Source organism: Leuciscus leuciscus, assembly GCF_965113295.1.
Source record: "Leuciscus leuciscus genome assembly, chromosome: 21".
In the NCBI taxonomy this organism is placed as follows: Eukaryota; Metazoa; Chordata; class Actinopteri; order Cypriniformes; family Leuciscidae; genus Leuciscus; species Leuciscus leuciscus.
In genome coordinates this window covers 12423692-12451296 of record NC_138745.1, presented here as the reverse complement: position 1 = coordinate 12451296, position 27605 = coordinate 12423692, and the positions used below count along the sequence as shown (strand labels likewise).

The 27605-nt window shown below is 36.5% G+C and overlaps 2 protein-coding genes across 4 annotated transcripts in view; both read right to left on the bottom strand.

The window, feature by feature from the left end:
• The window catches only part of kcnh4b (potassium voltage-gated channel, subfamily H (eag-related), member 4b), a 48570-nt gene extending 41970 nt beyond the window's left edge, over window positions 1-6600 (bottom strand). Inside the window, exon 1 of one of the 2 annotated variants that reach the window (XM_082152686.1) lies at window positions 6071-6600. In XM_082152686.1, coding sequence (XP_082008812.1) covers window positions 6071-6201 — 131 coding nt within the window. In that variant the 5' untranslated portion in view covers window positions 6202-6600. The remainder of the gene's footprint in view (window positions 1-6070) is intronic. The other variant, XM_082152687.1, reaches the window with a different exon arrangement.
• A 6959-nt stretch (window positions 6601-13559) lies between these two features.
• drosha (drosha ribonuclease III) overlaps window positions 13560-27605 on the bottom strand; it is a 36474-nt gene continuing 22428 nt past the window's right edge. For both annotated transcript variants that reach the window (XM_082152684.1, XM_082152685.1), the window contains exons 23-31: window positions 27259-27303; window positions 25916-26073; window positions 23867-23972; window positions 23111-23252; window positions 22815-22897; window positions 20057-20160; window positions 18156-18248; window positions 15727-15773; window positions 13560-15412 (exon numbers count right to left, since the gene is read on the bottom strand). In XM_082152684.1, the coding sequence (XP_082008810.1) occupies window positions 15297-15412; window positions 15727-15773; window positions 18156-18248; window positions 20057-20160; window positions 22815-22897; window positions 23111-23252; window positions 23867-23972; window positions 25916-26073; window positions 27259-27303 (894 nt within the window). In that variant the 3' untranslated portion in view covers window positions 13560-15296. The remainder of the gene's footprint in view (window positions 15413-15726; window positions 15774-18155; window positions 18249-20056; window positions 20161-22814; window positions 22898-23110; window positions 23253-23866; window positions 23973-25915; window positions 26074-27258; window positions 27304-27605) is intronic.

The window sequence follows — 27605 nt, the reverse complement described above, 5'->3', positions numbered from 1 at the left end:
AGAAGGGGTTATACCATCTGTATACCATCACCAAAAATGGACATCCTCATCCTCATAAAGGTTGCTGGACTGTTGGTCAGTCCCTGAGGTAGCCGATTGTACTCATGGAGACCGAAAGAAGAGAAAAAAGTGGTGTACTTCTTATGCTCTTCAAACAAGGGAACATTATAAAACCCAGAAGTCAAGTCCATATAAAACCTTGCCTCTCAGCCATCTAAAATCTGTACAAATACGAAGGTCAACATTTTTTTTCCACACTAAAACTAGCGGAGATGCATATTCATTCTGAGATTTCCTTATAATGCCCTTCAATTCAATCTCATTTAAGACAGTGCACAGCTTATCGTAGTGACAGGGAGCTGTACACTACGTACACTACGTCGATTCTTGTCCACCAAGTGGATTTTGTGGACAAAGTCGGTGGCTTCCCCACAGTCGGCTTCCCCAAAGGTCGACTCATACTTCTCAATTAAATTCAGAGGCCCATTCTAGTTTCTTAGCCCTTTGAGAAGACAGAGATTTCACTCTCTCAGGACAAACAAAGCAGGAGGGGTCAGGAGAGCGACACTGGAAACACAACTTTTTGTCATGACAATGTGTGAGACCAGAATGAAATGACCATGAACAGACAGTGCATGGCAGGTCATTGAAACCTTTTATTCGAACAAACAAGAAGGAATTGTTATGTAACTGCTCAGAGTTTTGGGTTGAAGATAAAAATGCTGCTTTATTGTGACAATCCAGAATCGTAATCCATAAAACAGGCAAAATGTCAAACACATAGGCAAACAATCCAGACAAGCAACAGGGCAGAAAACACAGGCAAAAAACAAGGGTAGTCCAGAAAACAGGCAGAGAATTAAAAACCAAGACACATGAAACTAGGCAGAAATGCAGTGTAACACATACAAGAAAATCAAATCATAACTTACTAACTTGATAACTTAGAACTGCTAAAATTGATGTTTGCTGCATATTAAGGATGGAGCACATTTAAGTTCACCTGTTTAAGTTACATTTGCGTATGTTCACAGCGCTTTTGTTGTGGAAGTACATGGATAGGATAATCAATATATATTACAATTCAATTAACAAATTATTTTAATGACAATAAAACAAACCCCCTTTATGTATGTGTGTCTGTTACATGTGCTGAAACGTTATGAATGTAAGTAAGCCAATAATTAATGTAAGACATGTTTTCAAGCAACAAATCAGTGTGTACTTTTACAAAACAATAAAAATAATAAAAATAATTGTTTTGCCTTTTTGACCTTTTCCAGACTAATAAGCTTTAGTATTTATTTATTATTATTTATTTATTTTGTCAAGGCATTCCTGTAGCTCAAACAGTAGGGCATGGCATGGCACTATCAACACCAATGTCATGTATACCAAATGTATACCCTAAATGCAAGGTAAGTCATCTTGGATAAATGCATGGGCTAAATATGTAAATGTAAATTCAATCTAATTAAGGCAATAGTCTGGTTTATATTGGGCAGGGCCAGACAAATAAAAGCTGTTCATTAACCAAAACAATCAAAAACAACCCACCACAATTTAGCTCTTTGTGATGTTTTATTAACAAAATTCAGAAGGAGCACATTCAGATAATCTACCCAATCAGCACAAGGAGGCCTATATATAGGCTAAATAGCAGACTCACCTCTGTCCCATGACAGCTTTCGAGCATCCCTCCTCCACCCCAACTCACTCCTCACATCTGTTCTTATCCCAGCCAGGGGGAAGTACTCTGGGTTGTAAGTGTGAACTCGTGAACTGGTGGAAGACTTTTGAAACCACCTGACTCTATTTATATACTACCACAATCTATAATAAAATCTCAACTCATACAATATTAAAAAATGAGCACAAACTCACAAATACAGATGGGGACAAACACTTTATTTGTCGCCCAAACAGTTTGATAGGTTGTATAACATTTTTTCTTAATAATAATCTACAATTTTGCTGTAAGGCTGTTTACTGTAACTTTTCTATTGTGATAAATTACCCAATATAGTGTGACAACATGCCCCAATAGCAGGGTCAATATGTGTTAAATGAACTGCATGTTTCTTCCTGGTCATTAACGGTGGAAATGTTCAATAGTGTTTTCTGTAGCTACTAGCACGGTATATACCTATTCAGAAATGGACATTCAAATATAAACTACCCTGAGAAATATTCACTGAAGTAAATTGTGTGACAGCTAGCCCTGATCTACATGATATATTTTAATGAAATTAAAGGTTATATAAACAATGATAAACAGTTTTTTTTTTACTTTTTTTACTTTTTATACTATTTTTATTTTATTTTATTTTTTTATATATTTTATTCTTAGAATTTGTATTACTATGTTTCTTGTTGTATTTGTATTTGTATATGTGCACTGGAAGCTTCAGTACCAAGAAAAATTCCTTGTGGGTGCAAGCACACTTGGCAATAAAGCTCTTTCTGATTCTGATTCTGATTCTGAAAGTGAAATGATCAACATCTATTGTTTGTAGAAGCGTCTTCAGTAAGTCATTGGTTAGTACCACAAGCTCAGCTTCACTGCGTCTACTGCGCAGGAAAGCTGGTCTCTACGGCAACAAGAGGGCAGCTATTTTGGGCCGTGAGTAAACTGGTGCTCTGTTACCCAGAAACATCCAGCATTGTGAAGAAAGAGCAAAAGAAATGTATCTCAAGAGGAGAAGTTAACATTAACGACACATCTCCTCTATATTCTTCATCTCAAACTGTTGTTAGAAATAAAGACCCATGTGAGAAATCATCCTTATAATGTCAAATGAATCCTCATGTGAAGAACATGACATAAGTAAAGTGAAGAAAAAGGAAATGAATCCACAAGCACATAAAATGCCGCCTTCTTCATGCTGAGAGTCAATGGCAGCCCACAGAACCATGTGGTAAAAAGTGGAAAAGTGAAATTTGGCACATTGAAAGAGGAGATTCTGAACATTCCTGACGGCCCCTTCTCAAACACTTCAGCATCACCAACAAGTCAAAGTTGCACTTTTTTAAACCAGCACTTGGTCACCTTGATAAATGTTGTTGTGATTATGCTCTGAGGTTGTGTGAGCATTGAGTGCTAAACATTTTTTTATATATATGTCCTAGGTCAAGTCACATTTATTTATTTAGTGCTTTATACATGGAATTAGTTTCCATTGTTATGCTGATGACACTCAAATATATATTTCATCACGGCCGGATGAAAACGCTAAATTTTCCAAATTGACAGAGTGTGTTAAAGATATAAAAGATTGGATGACGCGTAATTTTCTTTTATTAAATCCAGACAAGACAGAGGTAATACTTATAAAAACCGCCCACAAAACCTCTCACAATACAACTTTAACATCATAGGATGTCCTGTTACTTTATCCTCTACAGTAAAAGACCTGGGTGTTATACTCGATTGCAACCTGTCTTTTGAAAATCATATTTCATATGTTACAAAAACAGCCTTTTTCCACCTTAGAAACATTGCTAAGCTACGTAATATGCTATCAGTTTCTGATGCAGAAAAGTTAGTTCATGCATTCATGACCTCGAGACTGGATTACTGTAATGCTTTATTAGCTGGTTGTCCTGCATCCTCAATAAACAAGCTACAGTTAGTCCAAAATGCCGCCGCTAGAGTTTACGAGATCAAGAAAATATGATCATATAACACAGATTTTATCATCACTGCATTGGTTACCTATAAAGCTCCGTATTAATTACAAGGTATTGCTACTGACTTATAAAGCCCTAAACGGCTTAGCTCCAGTCTATTTAACGGATCTTCTATCGCCCTATAATCCATCGCGCTCTTTAAGATCACTAAATTCAAGGCTTTTGGTCATACCTAGGATATCCAGAACCACCAAAGGAGGGAGAGCATTTTCACATTTGGCTCCAAAACTCTGGAATAGTCTTCCTGATACTGTTCGTTGCTCAGACTCGCTCTCCCAGTTTAAAACTAGATTAAAGTCGCATCTCTTCAGCCAGGCATTCATATAATCCTACAGTTCAAACTACAATCCGGCCTCTAGCTCATAAATGCCAGAGGAGAACTGGCCCCCGACTGAGCCTGGGTTCTCCCAAGGTTTTTTTTTCTCCATTAGGTCACCTGATGGAGTTTTAGGACACCATTAGGTCACTTGATGGAGTTTTTCGGTTCCTTGCCACTGTTGCCTTTGGCTTGCTCAGTTGGGGATATTTTGGGGATATTTAATTTAATTTTATCAATCAATAAATTCCTCTTGAAACAAACTTTGTTGTATTATTTTAATTTAATACTGTGAAGCTGCTTTGATACAATCTGTATTGTGAAAAGCGCTATACAAATAAACTTGACTTGACTTTATACAAAACTGATTGTTGCTAAACAGCTTCATATTAATAATCAGGAAAATAACAGTGTAAATGTTGTCGAATTCAGTTAATCACACACTCATGCAGAGTGCAATTATATCTTGCAACAGCATATGATTAGAATAAGAAGCTGTGAATATGCATGAACATGCAGTTGTGGGTTTGTGTGAGAGAGGTGTTATCTAACAGAAGAGATTAAGTTTGCATGTAAGCTGTGTGAAGGGTTTTCTTCATTACTATGGTAAGAAAGCACAGATGGGAGGATTGTAGGCTACTTTTATGTCATCAGATTTATGTGGTATGGCTCCCCATAATCTTGGTACAAATACTGTTATGGAAGAATATTATCAAATTTCTTCAGATTTGAAAACTTTGTTGAATTGTGAATTTTTTTTGCTTTATGACTATATTTTAGTATTTTGTGTTGTAATGCTAAAAATCGTAGTCATTTGATAGATATTTCGATGCAATAGAGTAAAATTCACATCCTGATTTTATTATTATGAATGAGAACCTTAATCTGTAATCAGTCTTTTAACTAGTGGCTTAGAAGGTTCAGGATAAAAGGATTACACAAACAGCTATGTCCCTTGACATCCACTTTTCCCATGGCACACATGTATCTCAAAGACAAATGCCATGAGAGAACTCCAGCTACTGCAAAACACGAGATTTATCTCCCATGATAAAACAAGAACAAACACACAAGAGTATGGTATCTGTGTATTAACTGCTTTCGCAGTTATTTTCACTTTAAAGCTTATGCCTTCATTTTGCTGTTAAATAAACAGTAAAATAACAATAAAAAACCAATATATTCATATTCAAGATTGATCCAGCCATCTATAAAAATGTTGATGGCACTTTATTTTACACCACGTGTACTTACACGTACTTACGCAGGTGTACTTACCTAAGAAAATACTGGGTAATATAAAGTACCTACAGGGGTAAAAGTTAGGTTTAAGAGTATAGGTTCAGGGTTAGTACCAAGTTATTACCCAGTTATTGTAATTACTGTAATAAGTTAATTGTATGTACATGGATAACTGGACTGTAAAATGAAGTGCTACCTAAATGATAGTCATTTGAACAGAAAATGCTACAGTAAAAAATATTTTTGGTTAACTTTAATTTACTGTATATGGTAAAAAAAATACATACAATTTTAGCTGATCATGCAATCTCTTAGGAACGAAACCATGACCTTGGCGTTGCTAGCACTATGAGCTATGCGATTGCAGAGAATGATTTAAAATGGTAAATTATTTATGACTGAATCAACCACACAACATTAGTTTGCCTAACGGAAGTTATTTTTAAGGGTCAGTTCAGTTAAGTCACTTTATTTTCAGGCCAAAAACACTTCAAAAGTGCAGTGTACAGTGAGTACATAATTAATGTGTGCTCTTGCGCTACTATGGCAGTATCACACCTCAGTGCTCAAGGGGGTCATTAAACCAGATGTGTTATAATTCTGGTAGCAGTTATAAACATGTCAATAGTAAATGGCAAGACTCTATGACGGTATAAGTTTGTTCAAGACACATGTTTGAAAAAAGCCATTATTTTTGCACATCCATTTGATGACCCTACAGAAATGAAAAACCTTCACCTTCAAGGTACCAAGTGTATTTTTTCAGCTTGAGTGTTCTCTCTCATATGGGTTTGGTGTATGTGCATTTGTGCCAGTACTTACGAGTGCCATCGAAACGAGTTGCAATGGTGTCCAGGAAGGTGTTCTGGGGTGCCAGCAGCCCCTTCATCACTGGCATGATGCCAGGTTTCCAGAGTCAGCAGATGTTTAGGGGAAAAGCCTGTATGAAGCATCAATCTTCTCTACATCCCAAAGAAAGGGTGGCCAGGGCAGATGTGAGGTACAGCAGAGAGAGCGCATCCTAAAAGAGCGAACGTCCCCCCCCAAATGATGACTCCTCACTGTATACTTCCTCAGTCCAGTGAATGAATGACCAAGAAACAAACAAATCCCTTTCCTTATTAATGCATACCGTGATGAACACTTCCACTTAGTTCCTTATCCTCTGTCTTCCCTGGTGAGTCTCTCTCAGCTGTGTACACCTGCATGACAGGAGAATTCACAAGCCGTGCATCTCTAAAACGGTCTGGGCTTGTTTTTGTTCTGTAATACACTGTGGCAGAGCTACAGAGACAGTTACATTTGTCTTCACCCCTCCTTCTCTGGCTCTTTCTCTCTTTATCCACACCCACTATTCATTTCCTCCAGTTCTCTTCAGCCACTGAGAGCACACACACATTCTTGAAAGAAATCTATCCCACATACTCATCTTTACATATCATTCCTGTACAGTCATAATAAAAGTCTTAATAATGGTAATAATAGGTATTTTTTTATGTCCTCTGCCTTTTCAAATTATATTACAAAAACATTCATGTAATAATGAGAGAAATAACTGTCATAGGAATATTGTTATTTTTTGCTTATTCTTTAATGCCAATGCTTTTCCTGGATAGCAACAGTCAAAGGAAAAAAAAGGTTCAGTTGAGTTCAGTAGAACCTTAGGTTTCTCAACTCAATTTTAAAGAACACTTTATGCCAAAAAGATTCTAAATGAGGAATAATGTCTATATGGAGAAAATGTATAATACGTTGCATCATCTCATGAATAGTCCATTATAATACTTTTATGATAATATTAACACACAATGAAGCATGTATTATCCACGTATTAAGGTGTAATTGATTATATTTATAGTTAATGTTAGGCTCCAGCATCCCACAACCCTACAGAAAACAAACAGTTATAAATAGTTATAATGTATTATAAGTCTCATGCCTCTACATTGTTTATCTAAGATCTGAACAGTACATCATGAGTGAAAATTGGTTGTTCATTTGAGTACTTCCTGTATGTTATAATGAATTATAGCTCCATTTAAAGGGGTGGTATAATGCCCTTTTTTTAAAAACAATATGTAAAATAAGTCTCTGTTGTAACCATAACCCTAACCCTTTTAGCTCAAAATACCCCACAGATATTTTTTTAGGATGTTAAAATTGTCCCTTTTTGAGGGTCAGTAAAAACGCGTTGTTTCGTGTGTGTCCCTTTAAATGCAAATGAGCTGCTGCTCCCAGCACAGAGGGCGGAGCTTCAAGAGCTTGTGTGTTAGCAGCTAAGATTCCCTGCACAAGCTACACAAGCACTAAAATGTCAGAAACTGTTCTGCCTTTTATGTTTAAACTGGAGTAGGACAATGATGGAGAGACTCAAGAAGAAAAGAAGAGACTCTTCCTCTTCTACTAAATTTAATAAAATTACTTGATCTTGTGTGATAGGTGTTATGAACCACATAAAGAAGAGATGACATATAGAGAGGTGTCTTGCCCAGGATTGTCTTGTATATGAAGAGAAACCAATGATGGAGCCGCCGGGTATGAAGGGAGGGCCAGCCCACCAGTTTACACAGGTCACAGTGATGAGTGTGAAAGGGTGCATTAGTGGCAAAACGGATAGCTGAATGATAGAGTGTGTCAAGTTTTTTAGGGCTGTGTTTGTTGCCATTCTGTAGATAATATCGCCATAGTCCAAAATTGCCAGTACTGTCATCTTAACGAGGGTGCATTTGGTTGCATGAGTAAAGGAAGTTTTATTGCGGAAAAGAAAGGCTAGTCTAGCTTTGACTTTTGTTTGAAGGTTACTGATGTGTGTAATGAATGACAGGGATGAATCCAACCAGATGCCTAGGTATTTATATGTTTTGACATACTCCAGAGCCATACCGTTCATGCGGGTGATTGTAAGTGGAGTCTTTGTAACCGTTTTTTGGCTAAAAAGGATACATTTTGTCTTACTGGTGTTAATACGGAGGTGGAGATTGTCAAAGAACTGCTCTATAGAGGTGAAGCTGAGTTTAAGACGGGAAGCCGCAGAATTGGGAGAGGAACCAACTGAGTACAAAATGGTGTCATCTGCATAAAGATGAATCCGGGAGGTGCCAGCAGCTCTGGCTATATCATTGATGTAGATAGAAAAAAGGGCTGGGCCCAGGATGGAGCCTTGAGGCACACCTTTAGAGATAATAAGTGGGTCTGACATGATGTTTTCAACCTTCAATTGCTGGACACAGTTGGTGAGATGGTGAGATGAGTCATGCATTTTCTTTTTCAATGCACATACTAAATCCATTATACACTGATTTATAAGAATTAACTAGGCAGTCGTATGATTCCATTAATGTATTTATAAAGATGCAACCAGCATTGCTAAAATGTTATTATATTATAGTTACAATGACTTTTTAGTAATTCAGATTTATTTTTGTCAAATAAGAGAAAACATTGTTATTAATATCCGTGTTGTGTTCTTATAAATACTTATTGTGAGTGATAATACAGTTACCAACCTCTATAAATTCATCACTGATGGCTTTAAGTAAAGTGAAAACATAAGATGCAATTTTCCTAAAGCAAATGTTAAGAAATCATGAAAATTTGCTCATTATACATTTTAAGTTGTTTACTTGTACAATACCATGCATATGGCTGAGGAGAAATTGATTTTAACAAATCAAAATGACCATTCATGACCTCTAATGCAAAAATTAGCCATTAAAGACATAATTGATAACTAATTGGTATACAGCAAACAAGTGTCTCTGGATCTATTTTATATTTGATCATTTATAAATTATTGTATAATGGATTATAAGTATGCACATTGAAAAAGCAAATGCATGACAATTAATTATAAAAATAATATAAATGTAACTTTAACTGTTCTTATTATGAGACTTTATAAAAATATTTATAGAATAGTAATACTTCCTTATAAATAAGTATAAATGGGGCTATAATTCATTATAAGCATGGTCTTCATAGAAAATGTTGCCAAAACAAAACATCTGTTCATATGAACCAAAGATTTAAATTTCTTGGAAATCCCTGGAATGACTTTGCACAGTATCCATTGACAGATGCACTCTTGTAAATCCTCTGTCTGGGTCACCAAAGGATACCCACACTATGTGCTCAGGACATTCAACCCTGCCTCATTTATACAGCAAATGGATCTTATGCAGAATGAGAAATTTCATTATGAATAAAAGCACTTAGTTAATGGTAGGTCCAATGTCGATGTCAAATGTATTAATATAACACTATTAAAAACAACATGAGTTTACTTGAGTCAATGTACTTTACAACAATAAATCAAGAGCCTTAAAATAATAATTAGTGAGATCTTTGGACAAAGGTGAAGCTGGCCAATTAGGAAACTGAGACTGAGCCAGTGGGATTGCGGACCAATGCAGAGCCAGAGGGATGGCTCTGGAAGGATTGGAGACCCAAGACGAAGCCAGAAAAATGGAGGTCCGAGGTGGAGCCAGGGGATCACAGGCCAAAGTGGAGGATGGGGAATGAGTGACCCCAGTAGAGACAACAGGATGGAGGACCACAGTGGAGCCGAGGGACTGAAGAGCCAAGGTGGAGCTGAAGGATTAAAGGGCCAATGTGGAGACAAGATCACAGAAGTTTTGGCGGGGCAGGAAACCATGATAGAGTGGGGTGAAGCTGGAGGTCCTTGGTCTTTGGTTCATCACCCCTGGAGGGATGGAGCCACAGTTGGATGGAACCAGAGAAGGAGGAGGGGCTGGGTCTTGGCAGGACTAGGGAGTATATCATGCTGGACATAACCAGCGGAGGATGAAGGGTAAGAGTTAATTAAGCCAGACTGAACCATCAGACAATGAGGAAAAACTGCTTTTATGGCTGGGATAATGAGAATTGTATCTACCTCAAGCAGGATTATAGGGCTGGGCATAACAGGGCTCCAGACTAACATTTGAGAGCAGTGTCATTGGTGTCACCAAGTTTTAAAGATGATGCCTACAACACCTGGTTTGGTAGCACTGGAGGGGAGGCATAATATTAATCATAAAATTGTTGTATGTAAGGGTCTATGGCAGGCTCAGGGTCTGTTGTAGACATTTGCGCAGGCTTACGGTTCATGGTAGGCATGTGTGCTACTGTAGCTCGAGGCCCATAGCTGTGTGTGCTGGCTCGAGGTCTGTAGTGAAGAAGATTGAGAGATCCTGGGCTGGAGTGGCTCAGGGATGAGCTCTGGGGAGCAGTGAATTGGAGGTCATCCTCCACCATCCCATCATTTGAAGAGCCAATTGACAATTTTTTTTACAAAAATTACAAAACACCATTGCCAAAAACCATCGGCATATACTAATTACATCAGAGGGTGCTTTAAACCTTTAAATCAAATTAGGAGGATAAGCTGGACAGCCACTAATCAGTTATAGTCATTGATCTAATTGCAGACGTTTTATTAACAAACACAAGAGGATAATCCTAGTATGTGCAAACATACCATCTTAACAAAAGCATGTTAAGGAAAGATTAGACACTAAACTGAGGAAACAAAGGGATATTTATACAACGAGCTCAACTAGAAACAAGTGATGAATAATGAAATATTTTTGTAGGCCAACCCAGAGTTTCACTCTGCAAAAGAAACTATAGGACTTTTCCATTGACTTTTGGATAATTACAGAAAATAAGCTCTGTGACTAGCAAAAGTTTATGATTGTTTCACATTTTGTTCACGTTATAATCTTCACAATCAAACATTTTTAGTTGTACATTGCACCACGGAATCATCCAATTTCTAGAGCCCTAAGACACCTGCTTGGATTAGATATAAGCAATACAAATAAAAGTTCCCAGCACCGCGCTCCTGCTACTTGAAGGATTTTCTGCTTATCTCACAAACGCTGCAGCCAAGAACCCCGAAACATGGGTCGATCAGAGGTCCCTTTGGCCCCATCCGAAAACCATTCATCGCAAGCTCTGAGATCCCCCAGGTGACACAACAACCGATTTATTAGCAAACAAATCTATTTCAATATCAAATATCAAAATCAATATCAATTTGCGTATTATAGCAGCAACTTGTGGTCGATTCTCACCAAATTTGGTACATGGCCATGTTTTTATATGATGTAGGAACTTGTCAATTTTTTTAATGGTAAGCCATTTAAATGTGACGCAATTAACAGTGATTGGCTTCTGGCAGTCATGTTTGTTGGTGTATTTGAGTGAAATTTAAGAAAATGCTAGCATTTTCCCCAAAGAAGACTTGATTAAACATATGGTTGCAGAGTCATAAGGGTTGTTCAGTTGTAGTGCCCCCAATGAGCATAATTTCATGCGACTTGTCATGCATCCTCATAGTGTGCTATGGTCTTGTGTATCAAATTTAGTTAAAGGAACACTCCACCGTTTTTTGAAATAGGGCTTATTCACTTTCTTTCCTACATTTAGATAGGTGGGCAAATGCATTTTTGTCTCAGTGCATGCATTGTTTTAGTTTGACAGGGTCGGCGCTAGCTTAGCTTAGCACAATGAATGGAATCCTTTGTTGCCAGCTAGCATGTCCTGAGTAAAAGTGATATAAAAAATATAAAAAACCCACCTAATTACTTCTTGTGACCTACGTATTCACAACAAGTACAAATAGTGATGCAGATTAACACTAGGCGATTTCCTAGGCAGATATTGACTTATATATTAAGGACTATATTAGGGGGAAGCACAGGCGAAGCACTGCTACTTGGGCGTGATATCTCTGCGCCCAAGTAGCAGTGCTTCACCTGTGCTTCCCCCTAATATAGTCCCAAGTCAATATCTGCATAGGAAATCGTCTAGTGTTAATCTGCATTGCTATTTGTACTTGTTGTGAATACGCAGGCCACAAGAAGTAATTAGGTGGGTTTTTTTATTTTTTTTATATCACTTTTACTCAGGACATGCTAGCTGGCAACAAAGGATTCCATTCATTATGCCAAGCTAAGCTAGCGCCGACCCTGTCAAACTAAAACAATGCATGCACTGAGACAAAAATGCATTTGCCCACCTATCTAAATGTAGGAAAGAAGGTGAATAAGCCCTATTTCAAAAAACGGTGGAGTGTTCCTTTAAATTCGGACTATTAGTCAAAATTAAGCAACACCCCAATTATTCATTGGCTTATATCTTTGCAATGCTTAGATGCATCTAAAATCTGTTGATCACATTTTGTCATGACGCTCTCAAGAGCCAAATTGCACATCAGATCAATGGCCTTAGAGGAGTTTAAAAAAGCAGATTTTTCAGAAAATGGACAAAAAGTTAGGCCCAAACAGCTGAAAGGCATTCAGAATCAACTAGAAAGATTTATTATAAATCTTTATTATAATTTAACATAATATAATCAGAAATAGTGCAAATATGTGAAAATGATTATAACATGCTATCGCTGTCAAACTGAAAAATAAAACATTTAAGATTTCAGTCTGCAACCCAATGTCAAGATTCTAATATACAGTTCTCCATTCACTGGTAAAAGAGAAGTTCTCGCTGTTTCTTGTGGTGGTAATTTTAGCCAGGGTCATTTTTATCAGGGTTTGGTCTAATCACAGAAAACCACTAGAATAAAGCAACCAACAGAAATAGGGCATTGCTAAAAATATTAACCTACATACAGTGAAGAACAGAGGACCTCAGCCAGCAGAAGAACAAGGGCACAAACCTACAGCACACTCCTCAAGGGGTCTGTGCAGCACAAGCCTCTTCGTGTCTAATAATGCTTTCCACACCACCAGTACAGATTTTCAAGAAACTAGAGAAAAAAAGTGCTCTGTGAAATTCAAAGATATACACTATGGTAACTGCAGGTTACTTGCAGATAAGCTATATTTTAATAATAATGTGAGTTTGGGCTTTGGCTCAGTTTTTCAGTGTGGATAAATGTGAAGGTTTGAGGTATGCAGTACCATGTACCCATGGTTATAGATTTTTTTTTTTTATTAGAGCAAATGTCATTAATGACGTCAAAACTTGCACCTTCCAAAGACGAAAAAAGAGAATTATGGTTTATGATGGGGATTATGATTTTGTGACTGGTAACGCTTTACAACAATATTATACTACATTACCATTTACGTATGCAACATATATTTTCCTACATTCTAGACTATGCATTTAATGAATATCTGTTTTCATAATATACGTTCATCTTGGTTAATGTTATTTTAATAAAATACAATTTGTTCATTGTTAAATCGTGTTATTTCTTAATTATTTGCTTTACATCACTTTAATATTTAAATGAATTAGTACTCCATAAGGTGTTGAGACATTGGAGAGAGAGAGAAAAAGAATATATATTCGTTTGTTTTTAATGAGAATTTGTCACTGTTCTATCATCACTGTTGTTACAACATTTCATTATGATCATAAATGTAATTCGATATAAAACAAAATAAAAGAACAAAAGTCAATTAATCCAACATGTTTCCAAAAATCCAATATGGTTGAACTTGCATTTTTCCAACGTGTTAAACTATGGGGTATCAGACAGGGATTGGAAGCATGAGCATCTTTCATTGCCAACATTAGACCATTATGAATTTTGTTTCCATGAGTCATGGTCAAATTTCTGCATACAGTGTAGGAACAGTATATTCGATTTATGTCCATTTTGTCAAGGCACATTTATGTGGTCAAGTGTAATTTGAATGTACATAGACAATCAGACATCTTTTTGGTCCATAAAAATGGATATGAAGTGACCAAAAGTAAATACGAAGAAAAAAATTCAACAGGATTCTAGCAAAATCTGTGTTTGGACCATGAACAAAGAGAAAATCTGGAGTGATTTCCCCCCCCTTTATTCACCTGTCTCCATGTTGGCATGTAACAGCCACTTTTCACAATAAAAAAAAAATCTGTTCTATATTATGATCACGGTTTCATGTTGATCTACAAAAGACTGTTTGACCAAATGATGCGCTCTCTAGTCAAATCAATCTTCACCTTTGATTCATGATTAACACTTATCCTCTCCTCCTGTACCTGTAACAAATCCTTCCCTCGCAGTTCAGAATGACCCCAAAGCCATAAAATTATACTACTTTTTTTTTTGTCCATAAAGCTTATATAATGTTTATAATTTATTTTTTCATTTTTGAAATAAAACAATCACAAATAATACAAATACAGATTGTTTTTGGAGATGTTTTATTTACCTCTAAATTACTAGATTTTATCAATAATTCAGAATACTTCATATTATTTCACTTAAATACAAAACAACAGCTCAAAAAGTATCTAGGTGTCTCTGCCGACCTCTTTTATAAAATAAATAAATATATAACATTTCATAGCTCTTGCCTTTAGATGGCCTTATAGCTCTATATGGAGCAAATGAACTGTTCCCCTTGGTCCTAAAGTCAGTTTTTCATTTTTTTTTTAATGCATAAATTTAAACATTATCAAATAATTTTTGGGTAAAGTTGTAGCATTTTTAGTTTTAATTTTGAGAATTGTTTAGGTTTGTATTTATAATGTGTGTGTGTTGTGTGTGTGTGTTGTGTGTGTGTCCCGGACTGAGCCAGATTTTGTTTTATATAATTTTTTTTTTTTTTTTTAAACACTCCCCCCCCCAATTCCTATGGGGGTCAAATTCACCTGCAAGGGAAGGATTTATTACTATTTTTATTACAATCACATAAACTCCTTTAAACCAGTAAAAAAAAAAAAAAAAGATATATATATTTTAATATTGTGTATTTAAAATTGTGTATTCCAAGCTCAAGAGCAACAATTCTCCCAAGGTGTTAGACCACACCGATGAACACTCAATGTTTAAAACTGAAAGGAAAATGAATTTCGGGTCAACAATTCTAGGCTTCAGTATGCACACAATCAAACATAATATGGTTTGGTTTATTTGACAATTTTTTTTCTCTTTTTAAAACATATCAACAGTGTGAATTAGATTAACAAACAAAGCAGATTTATACACAAAACAACAACCAAGAAAGATAATTAAGCCCTCATTAAGGGATGCAACTCCCTTCCTAAAACATCCTACTTTTTTCTTTCACTTTCTGCTGCCCTACCCTTCATCACTATCTCTCTCCTGACGCTCTCGCTCTCGTCTCATCTCCTTCAGTTCTTGCCGGTACTTCCTTTCGATGAAGCGCTTCTGATGAGCCATCTGAGGAAAGTTATCTGCAGAAGACAAGAAAAAAACGTGTAAATTAGAAAATCTGCACTGTAACATTATTTCCATTACATGTTTGCTACAGTGCACTTAAACCTAAAGTGTCATTTCTGCACCACTAGCAGCACCAAATTAAATTGCAAAAGTAACTTCCACTGCTCCCGCCCCATCAAACAGGTGTCATTTGGCACAAGACACTGTGGTATTTTGCACAAAACTGTAAATGGTTTTAAAAGAAACATTCTCATGTAGGAATGATTAATAGCTGTGATTATTGATGGAGAATGACAATGTTTTTGAAGCTTTTCACAAAATCACCCACATTTCTCCAGGGCATCCATGGCTGCACCCATCTCGGCTTGTTGAATACTGTTGGGATAAAATGGAAAGTTATAAATGTTTAGTTGCTCAAAAAATGGATCATTATCATTCTACTGAAAGGATTACATCCAGCATGGATTTAATGACCCAAATAATCTACGGTAGGGATCTTTATCCACTTTATCTTGACAGCCAGATATTATAAATTAAAATTCAAGAGAGGCCAAACATTTTAATGCATCTAAATACCAAATTCTTGGTTATAGAGCCTTCAAACATGGCAAACTGATGACATGGTTTGCAATTAGAATGTTTTGTAAAGTTTAAAGATTTTGACATTTGCCAATGAGCTCACAAGATACTGGTAACGCCTGTCGCAGAAGCTGTGTGTATGCAGAGCGGGAGCAGCACACACACATTGTGCTTTCACACGGGCAGTGTTTGTCACGCACAGGACTGCGGCTTTTGTACTGCATACAGATGAGTACTGTCCGTTCTGTCACGTTTTTCAGGTGTTCTCTGACGACCACTGTCTGTCGTGTATTATGATTATATCATTATATTTATGATGGGCAGCATACTCTGCTGCGATGCGACCGTGTTCCCCTCCTACTGTCCCATACACATATGTATATAAAATGTGTGTACACACACACACATACATATATACATATATACACATATACATATATATATATATATATATATATATATATATATATATATATATATATATATATATATATATATATATATATATATATATATAATTCTTTTTTTTTTACGTGATAAAAGTAATCTTCAAGTTAAGATATACCTCTAGTTTTATTCATTTAAACAGACTGTTTAAGTATGGGCAAAATCTCCTGGCCATGATGTTTTCTAGTTTTTTTTCTTTTCTTCTTTCACAGAGCTGTATGTAATATGGTGATTGTGAAACACTGAAAACCTCACTTATATGATTTTATGGTGACATTTGTTATTTTTCATGTTAACTCTCTATGCACTCTGGCTTTAATTCAGATTGATCGGTGCAGCAAAAATAAACTCTCCCCCGAAACGATCGTGGCACAGCTGCTTCTGCTCTGCACTGCTGTTTCACCTCAGCGTCAGTGTGAATGCTCTAATCTGTTAATATGCGTAGTGAAAATATGCTCCGTTTAGGTGTCCAGTGTGAAAATCTAATTTGTGAGTTAGTGGATTGTCCATAGTATGTGTGTGATGAGAGTTTTTTTTGTTTTGTTTTTTGGTGTTGAAGTTAGGGTTTCAATTATGCCATTTTCAGGTGTGAAAGCCAAAAACCAAACACTGCACTTCAAAAGAACCACCTCAGTCACACAAGATGGTAGTTTGATAGTCTGGGGATATTTGCACAGTATTTGCAGTTCTGCTTTAAATTCTGACTTAAATAGAAACAGAAAAAAGTTTCGCTAAAGCTGACGAGACTCCGAAGTAGAGAGTTAGAATAAAGTATAGAATCAAGATTGTATGACCTCCTAAGGATATTGAAAACTGAAGTCTGATTGTGTCAACATAAAAAAACTGAAACAATCAGAAGACCATATAATATCTTGGAATAAATGAGGTAGATGGAAAAATGTATGCATCAGTGGTTTGTGTGAGGGAATTGAAGGTGAAAGTGAAGGTTTTCAGATCTTCTGAAAGAAGAAAGGATGGAAATAATGAGTTATAAACTCAGTATCTGTACAGTCAAAGAAGCAGAAAAGGGCTGAAGCCAGAAGACAAAGACACAAAATTAGCATAAACATTGGTATGGTGTGGAAAGATTAGATGACAAAGAAAAAGCTGCTTCTTTTTTGTATGACAAGGGAATCAATAGTAGTTTAGACCACTCTTTAAAATGCACCAGTATCAGTGTAATTTACATAAAACCCATAAAAGTTTCCTTTGATTCGATCATGCAGATCCATGTCTATAAACGGCATTGTGGTATTAGTACTTAAAGTACACGATCAGAGGTAGAAAGAGTATATAAAAATATACTCAAGTAAAAGTACAATTACTTTACAAAAAATGTAGTGCGAGTAGAGTAAAATTACTTTTCCAAAAACCCAACAACCATCTTGAGTCAGAGTAAAAGAGTAGCTTATTTAAAAGTGCTCGAGTAGTGAGTACTGAGCTGCGTATTATACCCCCTTATAATAAACACTGTACACTGCAATTTAAAAATGTAGAAACAGTGCACATACTGTATTTCATATTATCTTTTGTTGTTTGTCAGAAAGAATGAAGAAAATCTATCGTCCAACAGTTTTAATTTTGACTGCCAACATTTATAAGAGGAGATATCCAGCAATGTAGCAATGAGGGCAAATATATTAGATTAGATTTAGATTAGATTCAACTTTGTCATTACACAAGTACAGGTACAAGGCAACGAAATGCAGTATATGAGTGTATTATTAGTACCTTGGTCCTTTTCCACAGCCAATACGTTCACCTTTGAAATACACTGCCACTGTGTAGGTCCTGGCATGAGAGGGTCCAACTGTCTGAAGTGTTCTGTAAAACAAGATGAGGAGCATCACACTGGAGATGAGCCAAACCACTTAACCGGAACAATTAAGTGGATTTGTGGTCACATTATACTATTATTATATCAGAATAAAAAAAGAGAGGATAGGACTTTAAACAGTCCAGTGGCCTTACAGCAGTAAATGTAAGTAAACGTATAACAACATGCCTTAAAGCTACAGAAAAAGTATCACAACTCAACCATTGAATATCCAATGTTTATAAAACGGTTAGTTCCAATCCTTGATTCTGTTTGGTCAATAGCTGTGTTTTATTCAGGATAAAACACGGCTATGACCGCTTCAACCAACGGTTCTATGTATTACTACACAACACCCCTAGCAACCACTCTTGCACTCTCAACCACTCTTGCAGTAAAGTTATACACTCCCGCAAGTGTATAACTTTATCCCACATACATACAGTATAGCAAGAGTTCTCAAGGTCCACTTTGAAGGTTACCTCCAACCCTAATCAAACACACCTGAACAAGCTAATCAAGGTCTTCAGGTTTACTGGAAAGTTACAGGCAGGTGAGTTTGATCAAGGTTGGAGCAAAACTCTACAGGAAAGTGGACCTCGAGGGCCAGAGTTTAGAACCCTTTCAGTATAGTCACATAGCGATATACTATATAGCAAGTCTCAACTCTCCAGAGATGTTTGATTAGGTTCAAGTCTGGGCCACTTTCATAGAGTTTGCAGTTTTGCGGTCATTATCCTGTCGGAAGGTGAATGTCTGGCCCAGTTTTTAGCACTCTGGACCAGGTTTTCATTAATATCTCTGTATTTTGCTGTATTCAGCAGCATTTTCTACTGTGACTAGTTCCTGCCACTGAAAAACACCCACAGAATAATGCTACCACCACCATTCTTCACTTCTGGGATGGTATTGAAAATGTGATGAGCTGTGCCTGGTTTCCATCAGACATGACGATTCGAATCGAGGCCTCAATTCCAAGAATCTTATTCTCAGAGTCAAAGTGGGATTTAATTTTTATTACGGATTAGAGGCTTCCATCTGGCCACTCTGCCTTAAAGCCTGGATTGCTGGATCGTTGCAGAGATGGTTGTCCTTCAGCAAGGTTCTCCGATCTCCACGCATGAACTCTGGAGCTCAACCAGATTGACCATCAGATTATTGGTCACCTCTTACCAAGGCCCTTTTCCTAGTTTTGCTCAGTTTGGCTGGACGACTAGCCCTAGGAAGAGTCCTGGTCCATCCAAACTTCTTCCATTTAAGAATGATGGAGGCTACTGTGTTCTTGGAAAACTTCAATGCAGCAGAACATTTTTGTAGCCTTCCTCAGATCTGTGCCTCTACACAATGCTGTCTCTGAGCTTTGCAGTCAGTTCCTTTGTCCTTGTGGCTTGGTTTTTGTTCTGATATGTATTTTCAGCTGTTAGACCTTATATAGACAGGTGTACACCTTTTCAAAGTGTAGAAACATCTCAAAGATAATCCAGAGAAATGGGATTTTATTACAAGTGTAGCAAAGGACTTGAGTACGGATTCAGTTTTATTCTTTCTAATAAATTTGCAAAGTTATCAATAATCTGGTTTTTGCAGTCATTTTGGGGTATAGAGTGTAAACTGATGTGGAAAAACAGCATAAGGCTGCAACAAAAAATGCGTAAAAAATAAAGGGGTTTGAATAATTTCACATGGCACGGTGTTCATATAGACTGTATAGATGTGCTACTATACAGCTCATGTCTTTTCTGTGCAGCAACATGCCGTGTGAAAATGCAGGACCTGATTTCCTATCAAAGGATGTTTATGGACAGAAGCTTCTTACTTGTATAGAGGAATGTCTGGCTCTTTGCCCTCTGTCCGCAAGGTTAAACAGCACTGCTGTAGCTGCGATTTTGGATCATTCCAGTCCTGGTTCAAGATGAACTCCTGAAACAATAATTAAACTGGTCAAACAGCAGTACATTGAAAAATTTAACATTTTTATATACAAATACAAAACAATCACAAGATACAGCAGTTATTTTAGGACAAAAGCAGACACAGGCACATGTCCACTGGCGCAGAGCTGAAGGCTTTGAATGTGGATTTGGATGTGTAGGCTAAGACCAGAAACGTCTCATGATGAATTCCTATAGATCAGTCTACAAACTTTGCAGTGTATGCGTAGTAAGTGCAGACAGCAAGCCGGTTCTGTGTTGCTGTGTGTCGAGTAGCAAGCTAGCTAATTATATTTTAAGTCAGGGTTTCTCAAACTCGGTCCTGAAGGGCCACTGTCCTGCACAGTTTAGCTCCAACACTGATCAAACACACCTGAGCAAGCTAATCAGTGTCTTCAGGATCACTAGAAACTCACAGCTAAGTGCGTTTGATCAGGGTTGGAGCTAAACTGTGCAGGACAGTGGCCCTTCAGGACCGAGTTTGAGAAACCCTGTTTTAAGTGATCTTTAAAAAAAAAGTAGAATATTCACTTTTTGGTTTAATCACAGTTCATTTTTACAAGGTAACATGTTCTTGCCTTTTTTCCCAACCACAAGTGCTTTATCGGGTGATTTATTACTTTTAACTTGACACAGTGTCTTAAAAATGTGTTCACAGCAATAGACTATGACAATTAAAAACAGCCAGGTTAGAATACAAGACCATGTCCTGTGTAAACGGCACCTTATTTCAGTGTTTTTTTGTTTTGTTTTTAGATAGAAAACACAGTGGAGTGGAGCTGTGAATCTTTGGATAAACAGTAAATCGATTCAATTTGCGAGTCATAGGTTTTCGATTTGATTCAAGAATGATATTTGCAAATTCAGAACGATTAGATTTGAGACGATTCTCAGTGAGATTCAATGTGATTCGATTAACAATTTGATTCTGCATTTTTTAAGTGCATTCATAAAATTATTTACTGCTTCCCCAAATGTATCTTGGTCAGGGTGCAAATTAGACAGCGACCTTCATGGGGTCAGAGAGTGAGGGCCAAAAAACCCTTATGTCCATTGTTAAATGTTAGTTCATTTATTTATTTATTTATTTATCCTTTATTTTACCAGGATAGTCCCATTGAGATATAAAATCTCTTCTTCCAGGGAGTCCTGGCCAAAATGGCAGCACAGAAAGTTTCACATAAACAACATACAAACATAAAAAAACCTCAGAATCTTTCATAAAATTTTGTCCAGCACTCGAAATAACAACAAAAGCTACTTAACCAAACATACACACGTTTCCCTTAAATTGGTCAATAAGAGATTTTTAAAAACTTTTAAAGAGGGGAGTGCTTCTATCATTATTATACTCTGCAGCTCATTCCATAACCAGGGAGCATAGGAAGAGAAGGCAGTTTTACCAAACTCTGAACGTACTCTCGGAACCTTTAAAAGCAATTTAGCACTAGATCTAGTGCTATAAGTACAGGTGTAATACGATAAAAGACGACAGATATAAACTGGTAGTTTTCCTAACAATGCCTTAGCAATAAACATCAACATGTGTATTTTTCTCCTTTGAAACAAAGAAGTCCAACCCACCAATTCGTACAAGGTACAATGATGAGTGCGTGAAGAGGCACTCGTCACAAAGCGCAAGGCAGCATGGTACACACAATCCAACTTTTTTAGAGAAGAAAACTTTTTTTCATGTAAGTTCTTAATGATTCTACATTTCTTTAACAGCCTATGAAAATAGGTATATGCAGAAATGTACATAAAACAAGTTCAAGATTATGTAGCCCCGCCCCTTTTCAACACTGCACTTCTTGTGTTGTCTTCCGGTTTGTATTTCCACAGCATGAAGGTAAGATCTTACGGATTTATGAATGAGCCGCAATAATTTTTAAATCTTTCCGGTCTACTGACATTTGTTATGACATCCACTTCAAACATTACAATGCTCATGATAACTTCAGTTAACTCTACAATAAGTAAATCCACTTCACTAGCTAATTACTCTTTGACAGAATGCCATAGAAATACAAAGCTACCACAAAAACAGAAGTTCAACTTCAAACACAAAATTCTAAAGATAGCAGCATGCTTGTTTCTCTGGCGCATAAGACCTATAGTCCACATGGCCTTATTACAGTGTTCCAGATGCATTAATGCTTACATGGATAGACTACACTAGTATATCATGCACTTTCCCAACTATTCCTAAACTAACTTTTATTCACTGAATAGTAAAGAAGCCCTCTTTGTTCTCTTTCTCTTGCTCATGTCTTCATTTGTGATTGAAAGCTTAGTGCATTATTCTTAAAGTATTCATAAAATGGATAGTTCCGGTTCTTGATTATGATTTGTTTAGCCTACAAATGTTTTAATTTGCCTCCGCATGACGTGAGGTTCTTTATCTTATTTTAAATAAAATACTACAGTTTTTTTTACTTTTCCTCTCTACCAGCCAATGATGATTCTGAAATAAAATGTGCCAGGTGTCTATTGTTGCCATCCACATTTTTCCAAGACTGAAAGACTGAAACAAAACATTTCAAATCATAAGATTGTGCTCCAGATAAGTGCAGATGTGTAAATATGGGTAAAAAATATCAAGTAACCTGATTCTTTGTTAATCTCCAAATAAGTTTGCCATACCTTGAGTCGTGGGAAGAAGCAAACATTCATAAATGTGTGCACAAACTCCAGGTCTTTATCGATGTAAAGAGCTGCAATGAATGCTGAAAAAAAAAAAAAGTACAGTGAATAAATAAATAAAAATAACAGTGCTTGCACCAAATCATTTATATAATAAATAACAAAACATTCTGTAGGACCGCAGGGATTTGTAAGGATTTCACTTCTTGTAATTTTAATTTGACTTTTCGTTCCTCTGATAATTATTATATTATTTATAGTAAATACATATATATATATATATATGTCAAACTTACACTCCAGTAGATCGGCTAAAGTCTTGGTCCGCAGGGCAACAGGCCGTTTGGTCTTGTCGTTGGTGATGGCATATTCCTGCATGCCCAATTCCTCTGCAACCTTTGCCTGAGTCCGGTTATTCACCAAAGAGCTGCGCAGGAGCTAAAAATCACACAAAACAATGTTATACTTTGACTAAACAGATCTCATCATCTTGATTATATCATTCCCTAACACATTCTGTGGTGTTGTCCCCCTATGTTCTGGGTGGGATGGCCAACCAGTGACTGAAGTGGCTGGATTTTTTTTTTGTACTATATAGTAGGGGAGACCAGGGAGTTTGTTGGCACAGGATTCACATATTTACAATTTAAAAACTATGGTAGATAGATGTAGATCCCTATCACGGTTTCCTCTAACATCACTTATGATGTTGAGCCTCGTAAGGTGGTGTGCAAAGTTCAAATAATTTCCTGGTTTAAAACCTGGTTTCATTCCTGAAAGATTCTGCCATTTTGAAAAAACTCTTTCCCCGCCAGCATTTTTTTAAAACGTTGCCAGCTACCGCCAGGGTTTTTGATCATTTTCACAAAATCTTCATGACCCCAGAATATTTTTTTAAATGGCTCTATATCAGCATGGCTGTGATTTGGCCATAACATAATAATAATAATAATAATAATAATAATTTGTTACATTTATATAGCGCTTTTCTAGGTACTCAAAGCGCTTTACATGGAAGGGGGACATGAGCACCAGATGATGGATATACTCACTGTCAAATGTCCTTCATGATGGTCTGGGAAGTGGATGAACAGATATTCAGTTGCCACCAACTGCATGATAGAATCTCCCAGGAACTCCATCCTCTGGTTGTGGCCTCTGCAGACACATAAATTGGCTTCATGAAGCTCTAGTCGATAGTTAACTAATAGGACTGCATGATATTGAAGAAAAATGCAATATGGTTTAACACGTTAAATAATGCGATATTTGATTTACAATACGATAATGATTTAATTATGTAAAATAAATTACATTTATATTTAAATATACCAGTATTTAAAAACTAAAATTGATATAACCAACATACATTTTTTCACATTATTTATGTGAGAAGAAATCATCCCTTCAACTTCTGAAAGTGTACAGGAGTGTTTTACTGTAGCATTAGCTACATAAAAAGTAAGCGTCATTTTTACATCAGTGTAAACCAGGGAGTTTAGGGTTTCAGGTAGGCCAACATTAGGGTTATTTAGCAACAGAAATGTAATAAATCAAATGTAAAAATAAAACACTGTTTAGACTTCACTGAATGAATTAAGGCTATCTATTCACTGGGTATTCTTGTTAAAGCTACAAAAGTATTATTTATTATCATCAATATTATTTATCAATTATTTATTATCAATAAATGAGCTAACAGCATATGAAACTGAAACCACTCCGACTTTGAAAAGCAAAACAAGTTATTTTACAAAAGTCATCAAATTGCAAAAAGCAGGAGGGCATGCACTATCCTCCGATCACCTGTGTTTACTGTCAATTGTTGTTTGATTAACATTGAGAAAATCACTTACTGCTCTTGACGGAACAATAATAATGGGTTTGTTTGGGGTTTGTTTTTTAAGCGGTGGTTACTTATTTGATTTTTCAAAGTAATGAAAAATTATTTAGTTCAGTTAGAGAACAGAGTAAAAAAAAAAAAAAGGCGGCGTTTGATCAATTTAGACTTTTCCTAATGAGAGTTGCAGCACAGATCAGCAGCAGTCGTCAAATTTCACCTCACTTCGCCTCACTCTTGGCTGAATTTGAAAGCGAAAGTAAAATGTGCACGGCCATTCAGGTGTGTTTTATAACGGTGTGTTTCACTTAAAGACATTTGTGCAGCAGCGACATGGTCCTCTCCTTGTACATTTGCGAGGTTCTACTACATCGTCATTGTTGCTGCTTCACAGGATGTAAGTTACTTTCCTCGTGACTTTGTTGGTGTAGGTCATCCACTAATATACGACCGTCTCTGGCGGTCAGGAGGAATGAAACAGAACGCTGGTTACATTTGTAACCGTGGTTCTGTGAATTCTGGATGACCCCCAGAGTTCCCTATCACTGCGAGAGGTGCTTCGAGGTGGGGCGCTGAGCTGCAGTGGCTTAGATTCCTTCAGCTCACGTCACTACGTGACTTTGTTGGTAAATATTTTTTTTGCCACTGCGATTATCCACTAAAATAAACCGGTTAGTTCCAATCCTTGATTCTGATTGGTCAATAGCTGCGTTTTATTCACAATAAAACACGGCTATGACCACTTCACCCAACGGTTCTATGTATCACTACACAACACCCCTAGCAATCACTCTTAGCAACGCAAACATATGTTCTCATTGATATCGTTCATTGAAGCTTATAGAGTATTGTGAGAGATTGAGTAAGCGAGTGTACCTGCATTTACAGTAGACATAGCATTTTCCTTCAGGTCAGTCCTATATTCGTAATAAAAAATCTGTTTGAATGTCCGTTTCGATATCATGTTTCTGACTCACTCATAAAGACAGTCTTTGCCTCCATCTAATGGCGAAATAATGTAACTTCTGTTGCTATTCGCTTCACGTCGTGCCTAACAACGCCCTTGCGGTGCCAACATATAACACCGTCTCTGGGGGTCATCCGGACTTCACAGAACCACGTTTACATACGTAACCAGCGGTTTGAAGCCAAAAGAGGGTCCAACCCGGTATTAGTAAAGTGTCCCTAATAAGGTGGCCAAGTGAGTGTTCATTATATACATTATATCATTACAATGTCCCAGACGCACTGAAGCACTCACAGGGTGAGGTGGTTGAAGCCCACTGTACGCAGAGTGAAGGCCCGTGCGAGGAGACGGACATGAGTGAACAGCACTCCAATGGCGTCCTCAAAACTAGTGAGTTTCTGCAGAACCGGAGACGACTCGATCAACTGCCTGTCTGTCAGTGTCTCCTGCACCTAAACATACAACAGAACATGAAGTGTGAGCTTTCATGCATTAAATAAACTGAACTACTTTATTAATACAATGAATGTTACAGTTTTCTGATAACACTTTAGAATTAGGTTCATTAGTTAACATTAGTTAATGTATTAACTAATATGAACTAGTAATGAGCAATACATCTGTTACAGTACTTATTAATCTTTGTTCATGTTAGTTCACAGTGCATTCACTTAACAAATAAAACTTTTGATTTTAATAACATATTAGTAAATGTTGAGATTAATATTAACAAAGATTAATAAATTAACAAAGTATTGTTTATTCTTAGTTCATGTTAACTAAGGTAGTTAAACTAATGAACCGTATTGTAAACTGTTACCAGTTTTCTTTAATAAAAAATTAAAAAACTGCTGAAATGTCATTAGTTTATAATAAAACTTTCTATTTCTATTTCTTCAGTACAAAATGTTGTCCTAATTCATGTTTGAAACATAAGACCTCATTCATCTAATATTTTTTTCTTTTTTGTCCATCCATTAAAAGTCTAGGCAATCAACATTTTCAAGATTTAAAAAAAGTTCAGAAAGAAAATCCATATGAATTAGGCAGTTTTATTTCAAGCACTCCATTATTTCCCTGTGCATCAAGCATGCATGTTTGAGATTCCATTTTGGTCTCGTCACAAGATTTGGATTATACCGCTCAATTCATATGGACTTCTTGTACAATGTTTTTATGTACTTTTTGAAGCTTGAACATTTTGCCTGCATGGATTCTCAATGGATTGACAAACATGATTACAGAATATAAAAAATATCTTCACTTGTGACTTTTTAGATAAATAAAAGACTTGTGAGTTTAGAGCAACAAGAGTAAGTAAATGACGACAATATTAATTTTGGGGTAAACTGCCTTTAAATTACCCTGCACAAACGAACATTAGCAAATATTGAAACAATATATATCCACGTTATTTTTAATGTCAGAGCAGGCACAGCCATTTTGAACTTGAATGTGTGAGGCTTTTGGTCTCAGCCAGTTCCAGTTATAAACACACTGGTTTGTAGCACACATATTTTGACCATTTACTGCACTTTGTTATTTTTCTAGATATTTACCCAAGTGTCTGATGAATGTGTATGTATGTGTTTTTACACTGGTGCATGACGAACATTAAAAATCAAGTCTGCTCACACCTGTAAAGGATGAGGTGGGTAGTTGAGCCAAACATCCCTCAGGTCCTGAAAGACAAAGAGAGAGGAAATTAACTGAATAAAAGATGACAGTCCACTTGAGAAGAATCTGAGTATATTTGATGACACCAATAAAGTTACTCACAGATCATATTAAATTACATTTGTGCTCTTCGAGCTATCACTCTGCTGTGCTTCTCATTTTCATCATAACAAAACAATAACTATGCTGAAAAAACTTGACTGTTCTCTACCATAACAAATTAACATTTTAATGACAGCAGTATGAGTACAAAATAATTGCTTTAAAGTCCCCATGTAGTCAATAATTTTATCCCTTAAAATTCATC